Here is a 21,504-nt window from a genome sequence, read left to right on the forward strand (position 1 = left end):
TTATAATCGTCTGGAGCATACTTTTAAAATTAGGTTTAACATTCAAACCTTAAGAATACACTGAAATTTTAATATAGCTAAAATCTGTTCATAAAATACTCTGTCCTGGCCCGGGACTGCGAAAGAGGTATTAGTTGTGTGGTTTCCTCCTCCTTTTTTCCCTCACTAACAGAGGTTTCCTATCTTGGCAGCTGTTTCCTACAAGGCAGTCATCAGTCTCTGATTTCTTCCTTCCCTTTCTTCCCACAAACAAGGACTCTTTCAAAGAGCAAATGACTGAAGACAGGCTGATCTTGGATAGCTTTAAGAAAGTGGCAATGTGTTCAGGAGTTGTGCATGCGGGCCAGCAGCCTGTATGCATTAGTTCATTGAAATGAAAGTACCCATTACAACCAAAACTTGGACAGTCAGAATTCTTTGCTTGATTCAAGCACATTCCAAAGGCTCACTTACCGGTTCTTTTACATATAGTAATGAAAGTACCTCATTCACACATTAAAATAATTCTGCTGGCTTCATCAGATCGTCGAACAGTTTATAGGGTATAAGAAATTGTTCACTGATGAGACTTCGATGTGACAGGCCATGGAATTATCTCATTTCTCTTTATGCTTTCCATAAAAGAGCTTGCAGGTTTAAGGCAGGGACTTTGCCATAGCAGTTGCAAACTGTAGGTTTACTGTTGGTTTTGTCTTTTGAATAGTCTTTGGAAGCTCAGAGCGAAATATAGGGAGAGTGAGCTAGCCCGTTGGGCAGGGTTCTGTGCTGTGTGTCTCCATCACATGGATTTCTGATGTATCATTCTATTCTTTGTATTTTTGGCATTCACAGGTAGAAACATGCTCTCTCCTTTGTTTTTGTCTTACTCCTTTGGATAGAGAAGCATCTGAGGTGGTCTCAGAACTGGGTAATACGAATTCTGACTGTCCTCTTCATGATACCGAGTTCTCTTCAGAGGTTTCAGAGAGCTAAAAACAAATGGTTTGATCATGGAGACATATATGGGGAGTAGTTTCATCTCTGAAACTATAGGCATGATAAAACAAACTTCTGAGTACAGAAATATCTTAGTTTTATCTGTGATTTTATGGATCTTTATATTTAAACACTAGACAATAGCTTCAAATTAATTTCTTACATTCTTTTTGTGTGTTTGTTGGTAAAGCCAGATAGTGACCTTATATTGTGGTAAGTGTTCCAAACCATTTAGAAACTGACTACGTTTCCACTGAAGTTACCTTGTAGGTGACTAGTAAAATGTACTAAACTGCTAATAGAATCATTATATGATACACGGAACTAGCAAATGCAGAGTAGCTCAGATGATGTAAAATAGAGAACTCAAAGTTATCTGGGAAAATTTTGTTTTCTAAATTTTCTTCATGCATTAGTGACAACATCTAAGTTAAGTGAGACTTCATTTTGTTTGAATTATAGACACACCCTTAGAATGGGGAGTCATTTTCCTCACTGCCCCACTTTTAAACACTTTTATTTACTATGGTTTAAGAACAGTTTAAGAAAACTTGCTAAAGAGTATTTACATAGAAGAAAATAATAGGAAGTTAATATGAAGAAATAGTTAAGATGTTCCTTTCAAGAAAAATTAGTGATTTCTTTACTCTCAGAAGCTGGACATATTTGGGAACTGCCTGCATCTTATGTGTATTATAAGGCTGTTATTTATTCAGTGATTCCTCATGCTTACCGTAGAGGTAAACTTAAGTAGAACCCAGTAAATGATCTCGTCTTGTGATCCTAGCAACCGGGAAATTCTGATTAAGTCATATGCCTGAAATTTTTTACCTAATTTTTTTTTAATTGAGAAGTGGGGTGTCAGGGAGGCTGAGAGACTCTTGTAACCCCTGACCGAGATCCACCCGGCAGCTCCCTACAGGGTGATGCTCTGTTCATCTGGGGCAGTTGCTTTATTTTTTGGCAACAGAGCTCTTTTTAGTGCCTTAGGTGAGGCCATGGAGCCATCCTCAGCGCCTGGGACCAACTTGCTCAAAAAGTCATGGCTGCAGGAGGAGGAGAGCGGAGGGAGGGGTGTAGAGAAGCAAATAGTCTCTTCTTCTGTATGCCTGACTGGGAATCGAACTCAGGACTTCCACACGCCAGGCTGATGCTCTACCACTGAGCCAACCAGCCAGGGCCACGTGCCTGAAATTTTGTGTTTTCTCCAGTTGAAGAACTGGATCCTTAAGTGCTGGTCAAAATTAGATATGGCTCAGAGTTTTTTATTTCTGCCACCACTCCCCCCATTTTTTTTAAAAGAGATGCAACCTTGGAGATAAAAATCATGGTTTGGGTCCAGTGGAGGGACCAACCTACTCAAAAATGTAGGTTTGATCTTAAGTTGTACCTTGCTGTAAGAAGAACCAATGTATGAATATCTTAAACTTTAAAATGAAATAGTTAAGAGACTATATTAAACTGCTTTTCTCTATGAATAATAGAAATCTGAGAAATAATAATTTGATCTGTGGTGTTTGGAATTGTGGTGTTTATGAAATGGCATAATTTATATAAAGTACAGCCATATGTTAGAAACTGGGCACCCTTGTATAAAAAATAAACTTTTGTTATATCTCGACTCTGTTGAAATGGGAGATAATGTGCTGTTACCATTACTAGAAACAAACCAAAGAAGACCATTTATTTCTAAAATTGTGTTAGAGATAGTCTGTATTAAAGGTATAACAAGTGACCCTTGCACAGTGTGGGGGTGGGGTGCCAGCCTACACAGTTGAAAAATTTGTATGTAACTTTGACTTCCCCAAAACTTAAAGTTCTCCTTTGGTGTCTGTGGGATTTAGTTCCAGAACACCTCCCCTCTACCACATGTGGATACCAAAATTAAAGAGTCTCAGGTTCCCTGTATAGAATGGCGTAGATCTGTGCATTTGGTTGGACCTTGGTATCTGTGGACTCCCAATGCTGAATCAAAAACAGCACTGGTATTTATTGATATTAAGTGGACTGTCACAGTTAAAAACTGTGTTGTTCAAGAGTCAAACTGTAATTTGATAAAATGATTATTATTTGGCATAGAGTGACGGGTTAGTTATTCTAGAGTGACTTTTTCTAAGCTTTTCAAAGAAAAATTCATCAGTAGGAATTTATATAACTATGATGTGAGTTCATATATTATGGTTATCTGTAAATATAATTTGGGTTTTAATCATTTTTAAGATGTGAGGCTCCCTTATTCAGCGTATAGGCACAGTTTCCATATCAGACATAGAACCAAAATATCTATCTTTTTTTAATTTATGTTTTGTACTTTGGAAAGGGAGAGAGGGAAGAAGGGAGGAGGGAGAGTTATTGTTATTATTATTTCTGCATTTTGTTTGTAATGTACCAGGACCATAGAGTAAATGATGGATTTGTTTGTTTTTCAGATATGAGGATCAATGACGCAGACTCCTGGGTTCGATGAAGCTGGGCATTTATAACTAGATTCATTAAGGAATACAAAGAAAATATTTAAAGGGATCAATAATGGTGTCTTCTGGTTGCAGAATGCGAAGTCTGTGGTTTATCATTATAATCAGCTTCTTACCGAATACAGAAGGTAAGGAGCAATTTACATTTTCTTTTTTATATTCAGGAGACTGAAACTATGCAATCTTACATGGAAGTGGCTGGAGAGTATTATCTTATTATTTTAGAAATAGGTGTTAAAATGATTTTCTGAATGTTGGATAATTTTCTTTTCACAGCTCTATATTATAGAAAGTGCTAGAAGTCTGAATTTATATTTTATATAAATTTATAAATATGATTAAATAAACTGAGAGAAACAAAAGCTTTGTTTTTAGTTATCTGTTTTACAGTTACTATTTGTTCTAGTAAAAATGAAGGCATTTTGTGGCAGCTGTTTCACTTCATCCTTGGTTTTGTCTGCTTCTTGAGTGTGGTCATAATTCTAAAACTACCAGATAAAATTTTCCATAGCCTCTGGAAACAGTTTTGATAGTGCTTCCATCTTAATGTTACCTATATTTTTCTGGTGACAGACTTGACTTTTAAAGAATTACACACACTTTTGAGGCTTAATAATTGTTTATAGCTAATTAATAGTGGTAGTTGTATTTGGCATGAAAATATATTAATTTCATAAAGTCAGTAAAGAATACAAAATCTCTGAGAAATGCATGTAAAACAGTCTTGAAGAAAATGTTTTAGACTTTTAAATTTGGTTTTATGTATTTTTAAATGACCACCTTTATACCTATTAATAAATTATAGGTGGAGAAAAAGAGGAGGCAGATTGTGACCTAATAGAAAGAAGCAAGCTTGCTTTTCCAGTGTCTTTGTAACATGCTTCAAAATGTTAATATTTTAATTTACCAAAATTATTTTATTTGAATTTCTTGTTCCAGAATTGTTTTATTATTTCCTCCTTGCCTTCAAAGTTCTCTACTTTCAATATGCTGACATAACTTAATAAAACGGTTCACACAAACACATTTTAGGAATATTTTAAAAGCAGAATTTCTATATTCATAAAGTAAATAATGTTTACTTGGATTTAAGTCACCAGAAAGTTACAAATGAATTAATATTTTACTTTCAGAAGATACTGCTCTTTGAGTCAGAATTGAAAATACATCAAGTCTGACATTAAAATATAGTATGTCTGAATGAATACTACTGTAATGATAAGCAATAGCAGAAACTGAGTTGAATAATAAGACTCTGGCTTGGATCATTATAAAAATCTTGTGTTATCTATAATTTTGCTTCGTTTTGTGTGTGTGTGTGGAACTAACTGAAATCCTGCTGTTATATCAGAGTTATTTTATACATTTAAGAAAGATTGCCTTTGTGAACCCCGTTGACCATTAGTCCACATAATGAAACACTTTCCAATCAAGATAGAGACAAGTTTGCTGGCACAGTAGCTTACCAGGGGGCAAGCAAACAGAGACTTTCTCATGAGATACTGCAGTTTTATTTCTGGTGTCACCTATCAGGTCAGGATTCATATCTGCTCTTAAGAGAAATTTCATTTTTGGCTCATCAGGCCAGGAGTTGTCACTTTGGAAGTCATTTCCTCCTCTGGGTAAAAAGAACCTGGGACGGACAGACACATGCTGTTGTTTTGGGAGTATGCGCCGTCATTAATGCATTGTTCGAACATTGATCCGGCATCACATGGTTTGTCTTAGAAAAGTTTTATGTGACATGATAGCCCTTTATTGCCAGAAAGCAGGTAATGCTCTGTGAACACCTATAGAGAAAACCAATCCAAGTTAGGAGTGAGAGCACAGGAAAGAAGATAGAAATTTAATGATTCAACCACTTAGAATACCTTCAGGGCCCTTACAATGATTGTTACCTTTTCAAATCTTTTACAGAGATGAGCACTTTTGTATCACTGCTTAGACCTTTAGGGGTTTGCTCAGATTAAGGTTTCTAGGTGATTTCCTCCCTCCTTATTTACTGATTGACTAAGTTGAGCCAGGTGCTTATTAGGATTCAAAAATGCACTCTTGAGCTCATTGTCTTATGTGTAGTGGTGGAAACCACAGATACCTGTTGTGACCAAGCAGGCAAAGTAACTTGAGTGTATCACAGGCCAGTTGGGGTCTGCAGCGGGCAGGGAGGACCTCTCATTACCATGTGTTTCAGCCTGGTTTAGCCTGTGTTCTGGCTTTGCAGTGCAAAGCAGACATTAGATTTTTAAGAAATAGCTATTAATCAAGATTTTTTATATCAAATCATGAATTATTTTCATTAACCAGCTCTATAGTATAAAAAGTGCTAGAGGTCTGATTTTATAATTTACATAAATTTGTAAATATTATTTAAAATAGTCCTGAGAGAAATAAGTGAAAGCTTTATTTTGGTTGTTTTACAGTTACTAACTAAATTTATTTTAGTAAAACTGAAGGTATTTTGTGCCAACTCTTTCACTTCATCTTTAGTTTTATCTGCTTTCTGAGTGTGGTCAGTTCTAAAACTACCAAATAAAACAAAAAATAAAATCTTGTATTTTATTTGGCCGTGAACTTCTCCTGCCTTTTTAAAGCTTTCTTTTCCCATGTTTACGTCAGTATATGATTTTAAAGGCTTAACATAATTTTGGATTTGTTTTACATCTAAACATGAGAGGTAAATTTCAGCATTTTCAAGAAGGACTTACTTGTTCTATATTCACTTGAACATTAGAAATATGTCATGTTTGTGTGCAGATAAGAGCAAATCACTAAGCGTTTTTATAAGTTCCGCTGTGGTAAATGCTGATTACATGGATAAAGGTTTAATTATTAGAGTTAGCTCATTTCCCTCTCTGTCTTTTAAAAAATTTTTTTTTTTTTTTTTTTTTTTTTTTAGTGAGAGAGACAGATAGAAGACAGAGAGGGGGACAGACAGGCTGGAAGGTAGAGAGATGAGAAGAATTGATTGTTCTTGTGGCATCTTAGTTGTTCATTGATTGCTTTCTCATATGTGCCTTCACTGGGGGGCTCCAGTAGAGTGAGTGATCCCCTTGCTCAAGCCAGTGACCTTTGGGCTCAAGCCAGCGACCATGGGGTCATGTCTCTGATCCCACACTCAAGCCAGCAACCCCGCACTCAAGCTGGCGACTTTGGGATTTCAAACCTGGGCCCTCAGCATCCCAGGCCAATGCTCTATCCACTGTCCTACCACCTGGCCAGGCTTAAATTAGTATTTAGGAATCTAAAATTTACTTATTTTTTAAAAACAGGAACAATATTTTATTTATTCTTATAGTATCTCCTCCCTATTTATTTTTCAAAATTGTGTTTAGGATTTTCAAATAAAAATCATAAAAGACCAGACTTCAAAATATTTTGTAAGTTTTTCTTAGGACTGATTTTATTCCTCGAGAACTAACCTCAAGCCCTTAAGAAATCAGTTTTGTTGAGAAACTAGTGTGCTTTGATTCTTTTGGCTGATTTTTATAAGCATACTAACCCACTGTGGAATCATGTATCAGTAAGTAGGAAAGTAAATTGAATTTTTGTGTCCTAGAGAATTAAATTATGGTATATAATAGAGCCCTGGAAAGTATAAGTCAGACATATGAAGACTTGCTCAAGTGACAAGTTACAAATAATAGCAGTTCTTCAACAAAGTCAGGGATACGGATTTCAGGTTGAATTTTTTATGGAGTGTGTATGTAATTAGATTTCTTTAGTCAAAATCATAGTTAATTGACTCAAATTACATTTTTGCTTATTCTTATTTCAAAGAAAAATATTATGCCAGGTATAAATGCCAGATGTTCTAGGTACAGCTATACATATTTATTTAATGTACAAGACAATTTTAGAACATAGCTGTAGAAATAGTTCATACCAGGTTTTAATGTATTTTTAAAGTCTAAGCACATTTTACAATGACTTTTGTGTAAATGATATCTTACTAAAAAAGGATGTTTGATTGTGGGAGTATTTTCACTAGTCATGTGGCAGAAAAAAGTAGATCTAGCATTTAAATATGAATTAGAAATACTTTTTGGCATATAAATATTTTCTTCAGAGTGGTCTTCAGTATTAATTCAGTGGAAGGAATAGGTTTGTTCTCCCTGATTAAACTTCAGAAGGATTAAAGTAATTCAGATCTATATACAGTTATACTTTTTTCTATTGTTCTTTTATTAATACACATGTAGTGAAATATACAAAATACATATTTACACACATACACAGTATGCACAGTATGTTAGCATTTCCGCTTCATGGGGATCTTTTTCTTTTTCTTTTTTTTTTTTTTTTGGTTAATCGATGTGTTCAAGTTTCTAGAATAATGTCTGGCTTGTACTGTATAAGCATTCAATCTATATTCATCATATAAAAAGCATAAATCTTTGAAGGAGGTCGTGGTTGTAGTCCTTACAGAAGGAACAGTAACAACTGTAAAAACAAGGTGTTAAGTGCCGTGATCATGTTATTCACAGAAGTATTGGGGTGGAGGGTAGTTGAGTTGGGTGGGTGTATGTCAGGAAGTGATGATGGTGCTTGAACTGAATCACAGTGGGAACTGCAGAAGCCAAGTAAAGACAGTGGTGAGCATGGCAGTGCATGGTTATGAATTAAACGATTACAGTGGTTGTCAAACCATAGGAGTAGCAGAATCACCACCTAGACTCCTAGAGGGTGTGAGGCAGGCCCAAAGCGTTTGTATTTCTGACAGATTTCTGGGATGACAATGGTGTTACTCAGCTTCGTAGTTAAGAAACATCTACCCATATCACGTGAGTATGGGTAGATGGGGTGAGGGTGTTAGGGTTGTGTGGGTGTGGATATAAAGCAACATTTAAAAAAAAATTTTTGTTTTGAAAAAAGATATGGTTTAATTCATTGAGATTCAGAAGTTGTCCCCTGAGAGTTACTATCATATACTGTAGCTCTATTTCTCTGTTGAAGCTCCTTGGGTATAATTTTAGGCTTCAGAAAAGGATTATTTTGTTACTATTTTTCGATAGTGTACTTATAAAGGAAAAAAAAAACAGAGAAAGAAAGAGAGTGAGACAAGGGTGAGGGCAGGAGCAGGAGCAGGAAGCATTAACTCTCATATGTGCCTTGACGAGGCAGGCCCAGGGTTTGGAACCAGCGGCCTCAGCTTTCCAGGTCGGCGCTTTATCCACTGCGCCACCACAGGGCAGGCAAAACAATGTATTTTTAAAAAGCAATTTTCTTTATATTTTTATTGCAGATCAGTGTTAGATATTCTCTTTTTTTTTGTATTTTTATATTTTTCCGAAGTGAGAAGCTGGGAGGCAGAGAGACAGACTCCTGCGTGTGCCTGACTGGGGTCCACCCGGCATGCCCACCAGGGGGTGATGCTCTGCTCATCTGGGGTGTTGCCCCACTGCAGTCTGTGACATTCTAGCACCTGAGGCGGAGGCCACGGAGCCATCCTCAGCGCCCGGGCCAACTTTGTTCCAATGGAGCCATGGCTGCGGGAGGGAAGAGAGAGACAGAGAGGAAGGAGAGAGGGAGGGGTGGAGAAGCTGATGGGCGCGCTTCTCCTGTGTGCCCTGACTAGGAATCAAACCCGGGACTTCCACACACTGGGCTGATGCTCTACCGCTGAGGGCCTTAGATGGTTTCTTTAAGAGAACACCTAACTATGTTGCTCTTAGGACACTTAAATATTGTATTATATGAGTGGCACGTCATTTGATTGCGGCAGCTTTCTTCTCCATAGGTTGTGATGACATTTGCCGTTTACAAATTATATGATGTTGCTTATCTTGTAAATACCAAATGCTTTGTGTTACTAATACCAGGATTCAAAAGCAAGGTATATTTTTTCTGAATGTGAATCAAATTGAAAAAAAAAAAAAAAGACTAAATGGGACATACTGGCATTTTTTGAAAAGTTAATTTGGAACTTCGGTCATCTTTTTTTTTTTTTTTTTAATCAACATGTAGTGTCAGAATATGCCATATTTAATATGAAGATTAAGTGCCTGATTGTTGGTGTCTTTCCTTTACATTTTCCTTTCACTTTCTATTTTATCTCACCCTCTCATGCTGCTTTTCCAGTGATAAAAAAGTTTGTTCATTCACAATCTCAGTTGATTTACCAATAGGCTTACGACTGGTGGTAAAGTGTTGTAAATCAGAGTTCTCACATGCCACAGTCACCAAGCAGACTTCAATAATGTTGTGGTATTTGACTGTTAAATTTTTGTAAACCTTTGTTTTCTGCCAGAAAAGACTACATCAAATCTTTAATAAATAAATCTGTCGCTATGAAAAATAATTTGCTAAAAGAAGTATAAACTTGTCCATACAGGAGAAATGTTTGAAATATTGATTTTACATCTATATTGGCATTTATCACAGTCATTGTTATATTTTGAAAGAATCAATAGTGTAATAAAAGTAGCTTAATTAAAAGCGTAGGAAGCATGTGTAAAGCACCTTAATTTTACTGAACGATAATTGTGTTAATTACTTAATATTTACAGTTTTGGTGGATCTCATGCTTAATTTTTTGAATTCTTACACATTTTCTCTTTTATATGTACTAGATATTTAGGTAGTGGTATTAGAGAATAAGGTAGTACAAATGATTGAGCACATCTGAGTGTTAATGTTGAACTAGTTTGTCTCGAAGAACTGACTAATCTGCCATATTATTAAGGAGTGTTCTGAAACACATGCCTGGTACCCTATGGTACTCTTTTATTTTCTTGTCACTTCCTGTGTGACAGAGAATGACATCTGACAGCCATGCAGTCTACATGTATTAGACATCAGTGTGGATTAGTGAATATCTCAGGACATCTTTCAACCCTGTTCTTGAACTCCTTTTGTCAACTTGACAGAAGTGATTCCAGGAGAATACCTCGCTCCAGCCCTGGGATCTCTTGGCTAAAATGTAAGGCTGAGAAGGGAATTCCATATCAGAGCTCAGGAAGCAAAAACAGTTATAATCCCTCCTTATCAGCATGGGACTCGACTGAGTTTGACTTTTATGTTTGCCATTATTCTTGCTTTGAGGGCTTATTTTTCTTAAAAGCTCTCCCCCCCCCCTTGATTTTGAATGTGTAACATTCTCATGAGAAAAAATAAAAAAAAAATAAGAAAAATTAAGGTGAGAATTTAAAGTTGTTCATAATTCTAGGACCTTGATATAACCACAACAACTTTTTTTCTCTCACATAACATTCTTGATACTAAGGATAAAATACAATTACGATGTATAAAACAAAATCGGGTTGTTCATCTTCATATACTTTTATATTCTGATTACTTCATATTAATTATCATAAGTTGTATTATCATGTCATTATATATTTAGATAATTGATTTTAATGAAGACTGCATTGTAACTTGGCATTGATATTTCAAAAATGATATAATCTTCTCTCATTGGCCATGTGAACTTAATTTCTTTCAAGAATATGTAGAATAAACATGTGTTATAAATCTCTTGTTTTATATCTGGTATTTCCTGAAACTAGAACTCTAGAATTCTCATTAGTTATATCAGGCACACGTACAGATTCCAAACTGTTTTTTCTGAAGGGTTAGACCATGTTCATTTTGATTACCAGTGTGTGATGTGCAAGTATCAATCTGTATACTTGACCAGCATTGATTTCTGATTTTCAAAAGAACTGACACTTTTATATGTGAAAAAAGGTATCTGATTATAAAGTAAATTTGTAATTTGGGACTAATTGTGAGGCCAAAACCAATTTTTTGGATTTATTTTTTGGTCAGTTGTAATATATATTAATGTGAATTTTTTGTTAACTACCATTACCAATTTTTCTGTTTATGTTGTTATAGCTTTTCTTACTTTTAAAAACTCTGATGATATCCTTAGGTCATTTTTATTAACAAAATATATTTTTCTTTTAATTTCATTAATACTGCTTAATTCTTAATGAAAATTTCAAAGAGAAAAGAGGATTTTGTAAAATAACAGTAATCAAAGTTTAACAGTTGTCAATATTTTCTTTCATTTGCTTTATTTACTCCTTATTCTTTCCATACTTTTTGATGGATAGCTATTTTCTTTTGTGAGATCTTTTATTATTTTTATGGTTAAAAATCCATGTTGAGATTTGTTAAATATTTATTCACTTGCATTTCCCTGTAGCTCTAACATGTTTTCATTTATGTTTTTAATCCATTGTGAATTAACTTTGTTAAAAGTTGAGAATGAAGGTCTCAGTAAATTTAAAATGAAGTGGATTAATATTAAATTTTGGGGTATGAGTCAGATTTTAACTAACAAAGGAGGTAAGTTAATGATGTCCCCAGAAAAAGTGGATAGTGGACAGTGCTTTAAAACAAAGAAAATGAAAGAAAAAGATGTGAACACAATTTGTAACTATACAGCTTGAATGATAAATAAACATGTCATTGTTCTGATTTCAGTTATAGTGGTCTGTACTAAATGTGGGGTTTTTTGCATTAATTCTATTTAATAAAGTTTGTATTTAATGAAGTTAGAGAGGGAGAGGCATAAAAATTTTCTGGGAAAAATAGAGGGATTCAGATAAAGCAGTTTTGTTTTGCACATGGGTTTAATCTGAAGCAGATTAACATTTATTTCGCTGGTTATTTATGGAGCATTTTTTACCATTGCTTTGTACCTGTCTGTTTATAGCTAATTGGTGGGTGTTGAGTCTGTATTATTAGTTCTCTCTCCCCTTTCTGATCTTTTTTTCTTTGTAGTAAATCTAAATCGGGAGGGAGATATGTCTAATGCTAAATTGAGGTCTTGATTAGAGGCCTACGTTAGTAAGCGTTCGGGACTTCATAAACTTGAGTCAAACACAACAGAAGGGATGGATGGAGGAGCTTTGCTGGTGGTGGTGGGGTGAGAATTGACTGTTGGATTTCAAAATACATACTTTTATATGGCAGAAGGCTGTGATGAGGTGATGGTGGCGGATGATTCAGAAGTTGGTGTATAAAATGAAGGAGACAAGTGGTGGAGGGTCAGTGTATTCTGTTGAAGGAAAGTATTTCTTATAGTTTTCTTTTTTATTTTTTTTTGTACTAGAGATGTCAGATACCCAAATAATTTGTATCTAGGCAGAAAGAAAAGAAATATGATCTGGTAAAAGGAGAGAAAGTCACGTAGAGGAAAGGAGAATGGAAATTAGGATATTGGGAGAGGAAGTTCAGGGAGAGATGTGTACAGAAGAAGGAATTTATAGGAGGTCATGCTGGATGTTTTTAATCTTATTTATCTAGAACAGTGCTCCTTAAAATTTAATGCACATATAATGCACTTGGGAATCTTGTTAAAGTGTAGATTCTGATTCAGTGATCTGGGATGGGCCTTGAGAGCCCGCATTTCTAATAAGCTCCCAGGTGATGCTGATGTGGCTGGTCTGTGAGAGGACATCTGATTCAAGGAGTTTGTCTTAGGAAAATGTTCAGTCCAGAATATTAAATGTTGCATGGCAATGATTTTTACCATTGCAAATCAAGGTTTGTTTCTAACCTTAAGAACACAGTTGAAATGTAGTTTTCTAATTTGTTTTGAAAAGGAACTAAGCTACCTTGAAACTTTACTGAACATTTTTATAGTTTGTTACCCTCTTAATCCTAATTTATATGCTTTCTCTTGACCATTTATCTGATGATTTGTTTTGAAAAATCCCCGAGGAACAGTGCAGCCTGACCCTTCTCCCTAATATTTTCCTCTATTCCCTATTGATCTGTCCTACTTTTATTTTGTGTTACATGGAAACATTATTTTTAATAACATTTTACACCAATCTTTTTAATTTTTGAAGTAAAATGATAAAATCATGTAATGCAAAGTGGATATTATGTTAGCCTTAACCCATTTAAAAAATGTTAAGAGAATTCTGTATAGATATCATAGAGGTCAAATTATTTTTTATTTTTTGTAGAATTGAAGAATTTTAGACTGAGAATCACAACCTGAAGATTAGTCATGTAGAAGTTTTAAATTTACAGGTCAAGAAACTAAGGCCTGCAAAGACTGTCCCTCTGTCCAGCTCAACTTGCTGCCACTCCGTTTTTCTTTCTGTAGGACTGAATCTGTAGTCTCAGGTCATTGGTGTCTTTTCCTGCCTCATCTGGTTGTCATACAAGAATATTTACGATAATGCTTTAAAATATATTGCTTATTATTGTTTAACTTAATGGTGGTGATGATTGAAAAAGCCCACTTATTTTAAAGTTTTTAACATCATTATATTTAAAATTAAAGACTATATTAAGATTGACTTTATTTTGAAATCTATAAAACATAAAACCAATCTTGCTAAGTCTGCAACTTTGAAATAATACTCAGAAATTATACAGCCATAAGCATATATTTTTTAAAAAATTACAATTTCTCTTTGAAAGTGCAAACAGTGCTCAGCGTGATTTACTCTCAGAACACTGAAAAATGAAACATTGCAACAGTAGTTTTAAATTTTATGATACTTTATCAATTCATACTGGTTAGCATCTATCATTAAATTAGCTAAAGGCATGCATTCATGGCCCCTTTTTCAGGTATGAATTCAACTAGACCTTATCTTTCCCCGTTTGCTTTCTAAGGGAAGCTCCTTTAATCCTTTGCTTTGTTTTAGACTTTAAGCAAATAGAGACTATCCTTGTTAGCTTTTAAAAGCTCTTACTTTTGTTGCATTAATGGCACTCAGTGTCAGTTCTGGGATCCTGCTTTTATTTACCAGAAAGCTTGCCTTTGAGAGCTGTCATTCCATTCTTTTTAACTGTGCTGTTAATTGACTAGGAGCAGAGATTGAGTGGAAAACCTAGAGTGACAAAAACTGGATATAGGTGTGACTTCAGTCTAAACTTTAGACTCTAAAGGCTGATGAATCGTTGCTTCTTGATCTCATTTCTATTTGTACTAAAGTACTAAATACAGATGAGGAGATCAAAGTACATTTAAAAGCATTCAGAAATGTTAAGCAACAATAAAACTCCGTAACCATTTAAATGACAGCAGCTGACTATTTGAATTAACTTTGTGTTTGGCTTAATTTGGGGCCCTAATTATTCCTAACTTACGTGAGTAGATTTCAATTATAGTATCCTGCAGGGATTTGTAGCTAAGGCAACTAAAAGAATCATTTTACATAAAGTACCTTTGTTCATCTGATTAGGCAAGTTAAAATGTAATGATGTAAAATTGAAACCCTTCTGACAAGGTCCAAGCAAATATCTCTAGTAATTTTGTTTTTAAAAAAATTAAGTTTAATTTTAAATAATATTTTGGTCCTTTGGAAAGATTACTTCTATAGTATTACTGATACATACAAATATGTGAATTGTATTTTAAGATTGCATGTTGTAGGAAAACAATAAAACAATAAAGATATGTATCACAGTGAAACCTGCCTAAATAATGTTTTAATCACTTCATAGAATACTTTATGTATAGTTTGACAGCTTCAGATACAAATGCTTAGAGGAGAAATACAAATAACTTGAATGACTAGGGTCTCTTTTGTATTTTGGAATGCATTCAGTTGAACACAAATTAGAGGTTTATTTAGAGATTTGAAATAATAGATACCAAGAAGTGCAAGGACACACGATGTGGTTGATGTGCTACAGTCGGTAAACAATGCAGTATTTAATTGGCCCTTTCTAAATATTCTTTCTCCCCACTATAAGGGCGCATAGTAATTTTGAACTCCTTTTCCAGACTGAAGCCGACTTTATGACTTAGTGATAAATGCTACCTTGGTGCCTTACTTGCCTATGTATAGGAGCAAAGCATTAAATAAAAAGCATTTCCTGGCACCCATAGACCGTTGTGAGACTTAACCATAACATTTTACTGGAGTCTCATAGCTGTTTAATATTAGTCTGGTTTAGTGAAAGAAGTTAAGAGCCAGCAGCTCTGTTGTCTTATCTCCTCAGCACCCCTCCGTTCTTCTCCCCAGTTCTCTTCATTCTTTCCCTCCCTTCTCTCCCTTGACCCCTCCTCTTAAGTGTTTGAACATCTGTTATATGTCAGTCATTGTCTTTATATATTTATATATGCATTATTTCCTTTAATCTTGTCAATTCTATGACCAGTTGTTCACTGAGTAAAACGAAATCCTCAAAATTCTATGACCCCAAATTTGACTTTGAAGTGGGGTGTTCCTCCCGTAACTCCTGCCAAAGCAGGACAATTTTACTAATTATTCCTTCTAAAAATTCATCATTCCACCTCAGTTCTATTTGTTCTTTAGTATACTTTTCAAAAACAAGTACTTTCAGGAGGCTTTTTCTCATATAAACAGGAATCTTCTGCATTTTTATAGCAACACAATCCAAAAGAGTAAATCACTGGCCACAAGTGATTATTGAACACTTGAACTATGGCTAATGTGACTGAAAAAGTACATTATTTTATTTAATGTTAATTTAAATTTAAGTTTTCACAGGTGGCTAGTGGCTACCATAATGGACAAAATAGTTTGTTAATTTTCTTTGTTCATGTAACACTTTTTTTTTTTTGGTGGAGGGATCACCTCTTACTACTTTCTTTATATGTGTTAGTGAATTCTTTGTGGTCAGCGATGGTGTTCTATTTTTTTCTGTATTTTTCATAGTGCGTTGGCAGTCAGAAAAATATATTAATTAATTGAGAATTGTATTCATGGAGTGTTGGTACCAAAGCAATATTTTAAATATTCATTGATGGTGTGGCAGTTTCTCTGATGATTACCTAAAAACAATGTGATGAGTTTGTGAATATCAAAAACAGACTCTGTGTGTGAAGTATACACCTGATAGGAATGGAGTCTCTGGGATTAACAGCTGAGTATACTTTAAGTATATTTCAAGATTTAGAGGTAACAAACCCTAATTACTGACTGCAACCCTAGTTCTTGCAGTGATATTTCGAGTTCTTTTAATTGTCTGCATAGTGATAACTGGCAACAACTAAGTCAGCTCATGTAGGCTTTTATTCCCTAATGGAGCTTCCTTTTTGAAATCCAATGATGAACCCAGTTGATGGTGCCATTTGCTTTCTATGCTTTGAGGAAATATTTTAGAAGATAAGTAATTATGAAGACATTAGTTAAATATGAGTAATGAACATGTCTAATAATTTAGAAAATTTTTTGGAATTTATTTTAATAGAGAATTCTCTGATTGTAGCTTAGCTATAAGAAGAGGAAATTTTATCCTTATAATAGATAATGGAGTTTTATTTTTAACAGTATTTTACATAGACTTATGTTACTTTTGAAAATATATTACTTTTTTGGTTAATATATTCTTAATGACTATTAGCATTAAAATGTTTATAGCTTATATAAATTATTTTTCCTTAAGTGAGAAGCAGGGAGGCAGGGAGACAGATTTCCCGCATGCGCCTGCCTGGATCCACCCAGCAAGCCCATCTGGGGCCATTACTCTGTAGCTCAGCAACCAGGCTATTTAACCACCTGAGGTGAGGCCATGAACCCATCCTCAGCGCCCAGGGCCAACTTGCTCCAGCTGAGCCATGACTGTAGGAGGAGAAGGGAGATATATATAGAGAGAAGGGAGAGGAGTAGAGGTGGAGAAGCAGATGGTTGCTTCTCCTGTGTGCCCTGATTGGGAATCGAACCCGGGACATCAACATGGCTAGCCGATGCTCTACCATTGAGCTATCCCATCAAAGCTCTTATATAAAAATTGATGGCTTTGCTGGGGAATCTTCATATGTCTTTTAATTGTATATGTGTCTGTATATATACATATTTATGAATGCACATATGTGTGTGTGTGTATATATATATACATACATATATATATATATTTATCTATGTGTATATGTGTGTCCATGTATATACCAGCAGTCAACATTTTTTATTCTTCTTAGGATTTGCAAATGGATTCTGATTTAACGTGCTATGTCTGCCTCTCTTAGAAAAGTATTGACAGATTCTATATTGAGTAGAAATAAAGGTAAATGCACAGTGCAACTAGAGAAAATATTCTTATACAGGTATCCCTTGCTATTTGAAAGTTCTCGTTACATCACTTTGGTTTTATAAAAGACCTATCTTAAATTTTTCTTAAAAATTCATTCTAAAGAGGAGAGAGAAAGAGAGGAAGAGAGAGAAGAGAGTGAGTGTGAGAGAGAGAGAGAGAAAGAAAGGGGAGAGGAGCAGGAAGCATCAACCCCCATATGTGCCTTGACCAGACAGGTGCTGGGTTTTGAACCTGTGACCTCAGCGTTCCAGGTCCACACTTTATCCACTGTGCCACCACAGGTCAGGCTAAAAGACCTATCTTAGTATGTACTGGTTTTCACTAAAAGAAATCCCAAAAGGATTTTCACTTTTTTGGAAAAAAAGGGAAAAAACAAAATAGTGTTTAGTGTTTGTTTCGCAGCACACCATTTACAGGCAGCTTATGCTGGCCTCACCAGACCCCTTCTGGGAACTACACTCAGCATCATATGTCTGTGAGCACCTGTACTTTACCTTGTTCTGTTTTGTGTATCTGTTAGCAAGAGGTGTCCTAATGTATTAGGAAAGAATAAGAGAGATCATAAGGGTGTTACGCTTAATATAATGTGGACATAACTAAGTGTTTTTTGTTTTTTTTTGTTTTTTTTTTACAGAGACAGAGCGAGAGTCAGAGAGAGGGATAGATAGGGACAGACAGACAGGAATGCAGAGAGATGAGAAGCATCAATCATCATTTTTTTGTTGTGGCACCTTAGTTCATTGATTGCACCGCGGGCCTTCAGCAGACCGAGTGATCCCTTGCTCAAACCAGCGACCTTGGGTCCAAGCTGGTGAGCTTTGCTCAAACCAGATGAGCCTGCACTCAAGCTGGCGACCTCGGGGTCTCAAACCTGGGTCCTCCTTATCCCAGTCCGACACTCTATCCACTGCGCCACTGCCCGGTCAGGCTATAATTAAATGTTTTGATCGTGATGAACAAAATAAAGATTTTGTGCGTGCGGTGAGTTTTGTGTCTGGGAACAGTCAAAAAATGATCCAGCCCTGGCCGGTTGGCTCAGCGGTAGAGCGTCGGCCTGGCGTGCGGGGGACCCGGGTTCGATTCCCGGCCAGGGCACATAGGAGAAGTGCCCATTTGCTTCTCCACCCCCCCCCCTTCCTCTCTGTCTCTCTCTTCCCCTCCCGCAGCCAAGGCTCCATTGGAGCAAAGATGGCCCAGGCGCTGGGGATGGCTCCTTGGCCTCTGCGGATGGCTCCTTGGCCTCTGCCCCAGGTGCTAGAGTGGCTCTGGTCGCTGCAGAGCTATGCCCCCAGGGGCAGAGCATCGCCCCTGGTGGGCGTGCCGGGTGGATCCCGGTGGGGTGCAGGCGGGAGTCTGTCTGACTGTCTCTCCCTGTTTCCAGTTTCAGAAAAATACAAAAAAATAAAAATAAAAAAAATAAAATAAAAAAATGATCCAAATACATAATTGTGTCTTCCCTTTACACCATTTTGGCTTATGAAATGTTTCATAAGCCTGCTCTATTTTCAGATAGTGGGGGGAACCTGCATTCATTAAGTTTGAAGATGAAAGCCTTTGACTTAGGACAAAGAGTTAAAAACTAATATATTTAAGTTTTCCTTGACTTGCCCAGCTTTGATTTGAGGTTTCAAATGTGCTAGTTTCTGAGCCCCACATTTAATAGTTCATCATCATCTCTCATTTTATAACAAGGATGTTTCAGATTGAAGCATTATTTCATCAACTTCATTCCTGAATGATGTATGTTTATTTTAGGAAGTCAGTCCATTCTTGATATGAAAGTTTGACATCCCTGAAAATGACTGAAAAGAATGTATTGCAATTTCATAGAGTAAATATAAGAGGAGAGTTCCAGAAATGGTTGAGCCATGACTGTGTTATTAGAACAAATGAATCATCATCCAGGTGACTCCTTCGAAGGAGAGAGGGTATAGTTTATTATAGGGAGAGATATTTATGAATATAATCTTGTATATATGTGGAAGAAATAACAGTAATACTTTATAAGTATGGTTTAGATATTTGTCATTTAAGTTTGAAGAAAAGAATGAAATAGAAAATTCATAATTTCCTGAATATAACATTAGGACTTAATTGTTTTTTTATAGCAGTTCTTCAAAATATGATCATATGGAAGTACTGAATAATAAAACAATATAGCTTTAAAGTTTGTGTGTCTATTCCTCTCTTTCTTGCTTTATCTAGCTCTATTTCTATAAATTTAGAAAAAAGAAATAAGTAAATTCTGTATTTAGTAGAATTATGTATACCTAATGGTTTTGGCAGCTGAGAAATGCCAGACTATATAAATGAAATTCAACTGATTCAGTAAACTTTTTTATACGTTCATTAGTTTTTTCTTTCCTTAACTGTGCTTAAGAAAATTTTGTTGGTATTTATGCTGTATGAGGATATGATACTTTAAGTTTTCCTATAATTTTGATTATTTTTTGGTGGGTGTTGGTACAGTTTGAGAAAGTACCCAGCTGTCAGTCCATTGCAGGAGTGAAGAAGGCAGGTGCAGCTGGTCCAGAGGAGAGAGGGTCTGGTTGGTGCATAAAAAATTCATGTCAGCATTTTGACACTGCATTCTTTTGGGGTATCTGTTATCACTGAATAGGAAACTGTTTCAAATTGACAGGCAGACAGAATGTTGTGCTGAATGTGTAAATTGGAATTATCACATCTAGCAGTTCCCTTCACCAGGTGCCTGCTTGGAGCTTGGTTCTGTTCTAATGTCGAGAAAGTGCCAGGAATAGTTTTATTTGTTAATTATCCCTCATCTCATCCAATGTCTAGTTTTTTTTAGTAAACAGCTTACCCAAGTGTTTTTAGGAATGCCTAGCAGGACAGTGCAACACTGCAGGTGCTTATGTGGCAAGAAGATGCCATACAGATCACTGAAAACATCTATATCCATCTGTGTGAAAAAGATTATTGCTCTCAAGGGTTTTGCTCCCAAATGTACTGAAAACAATACTTGTCAGTATTTTGTTGGCTCTGAGATAATGGTTGAGGGCAAAAAAGTGGGTTTGGTGTTTTTAAGACAGCAAGAACATTTAATTAGGCTTTATGTTTGAGTCTCTTGCAACCTATGTGGATCAGCAGTGAAGTTTTCAAAGAATGTAAAATGAAAGCTAATCAAGTGTTAAAAGAATATTAAAGATAGGGGAGGGGTACAAAGAAAACTGGATAGAGGGTGACGGAGGATGGATCTCTCTTTGGGTGATGGGTATGCAACAGAACTAAATGACAAGATAACCTGGAAATGTTTTCTTTGAATATATGTACCCTGATTTATTGATGTCACCCCATTATAATAAAAATTTATTTAAAAAAAGAATATTAAAGATAATGTTTTTATTTCTAAAGGGTTTTTGATCTTACTGAAAAGATATACCACCATGTAATATAATTGTTTTTTTCTTGTTATTTTTTTAAAAGAAATTCTTGTGTAATACAGTACTGTGATGTTTGAAAACAATTTAGAATTTTTTATGCTTTACAAATTTATATCACAAGCTGTTGTTAAGAACCGCTTAAGTTAATTTGTGCTTGAAGCATTTATAATAGTGTTATTTTTCTTGAAATTTAGTAACTTGAATTAAAATTATTCTTTGATTAGTTGTTAATTATGTTTCCTTGAGTGTCATATAAATTTTTTTTTGTATTGTTTTGAAGTTAGAAGTGGGGGGGGGGCAGGTCGGACAGACTGCTGTGTAGGCCTGACCGGGATCCACCCAGCATGCCCACCAGGGGGCAGTGCTCTTCTCATCTGAGGTGTTGTTCAGTTGCAGCTGGAACCATTCTAGCATCTGAGGCAGAGACCATGGAGCCATCCTCAGCGCCCGGGCCAACCTTACTCCAATGGAGCCTTGGTTGCGGGAGAGGAAGAAAGAGATAGAGAGGAAGGAGAGAGGAAAGGGTGGAGAGAGCCGATGGGCACTTCTCTTGTGTGCCCTGACCAGGGAATCGAACCCAGGACTTTCTACATGCTGGGCCAGTGCTCTACTGCTGAGCCAAATGGCCATGGACATAAATATTTTTCTTAAAGAGATTATGATCTATCTTTTGCCTATTA

At 35.7% G+C, this 21,504-nt stretch overlaps 1 protein-coding gene across 11 annotated transcripts in view; it reads left to right on the forward strand.

Annotated features, from left to right (window-relative positions):
- Positions 1–21,504, forward strand: part of ADGRL2 (adhesion G protein-coupled receptor L2) — a 555,395-nt gene that overhangs the window by 390,105 nt on the left and 143,786 nt on the right. For all 11 annotated transcript variants that reach the window (XM_066376638.1, XM_066376639.1, XM_066376641.1 and 8 more), the window contains one exon: positions 3,405–3,577. In XM_066376638.1, coding sequence (XP_066232735.1) covers positions 3,505–3,577 — 73 coding nt within the window. In that variant the 5' untranslated portion in view covers positions 3,405–3,504. The remainder of the gene's footprint in view (positions 1–3,404; positions 3,578–21,504) is intronic.

This window comes from Saccopteryx leptura, chromosome 3, assembly GCF_036850995.1.
Source record: "Saccopteryx leptura isolate mSacLep1 chromosome 3, mSacLep1_pri_phased_curated, whole genome shotgun sequence".
Taxonomy (NCBI): Eukaryota; Metazoa; Chordata; class Mammalia; order Chiroptera; family Emballonuridae; genus Saccopteryx; species Saccopteryx leptura.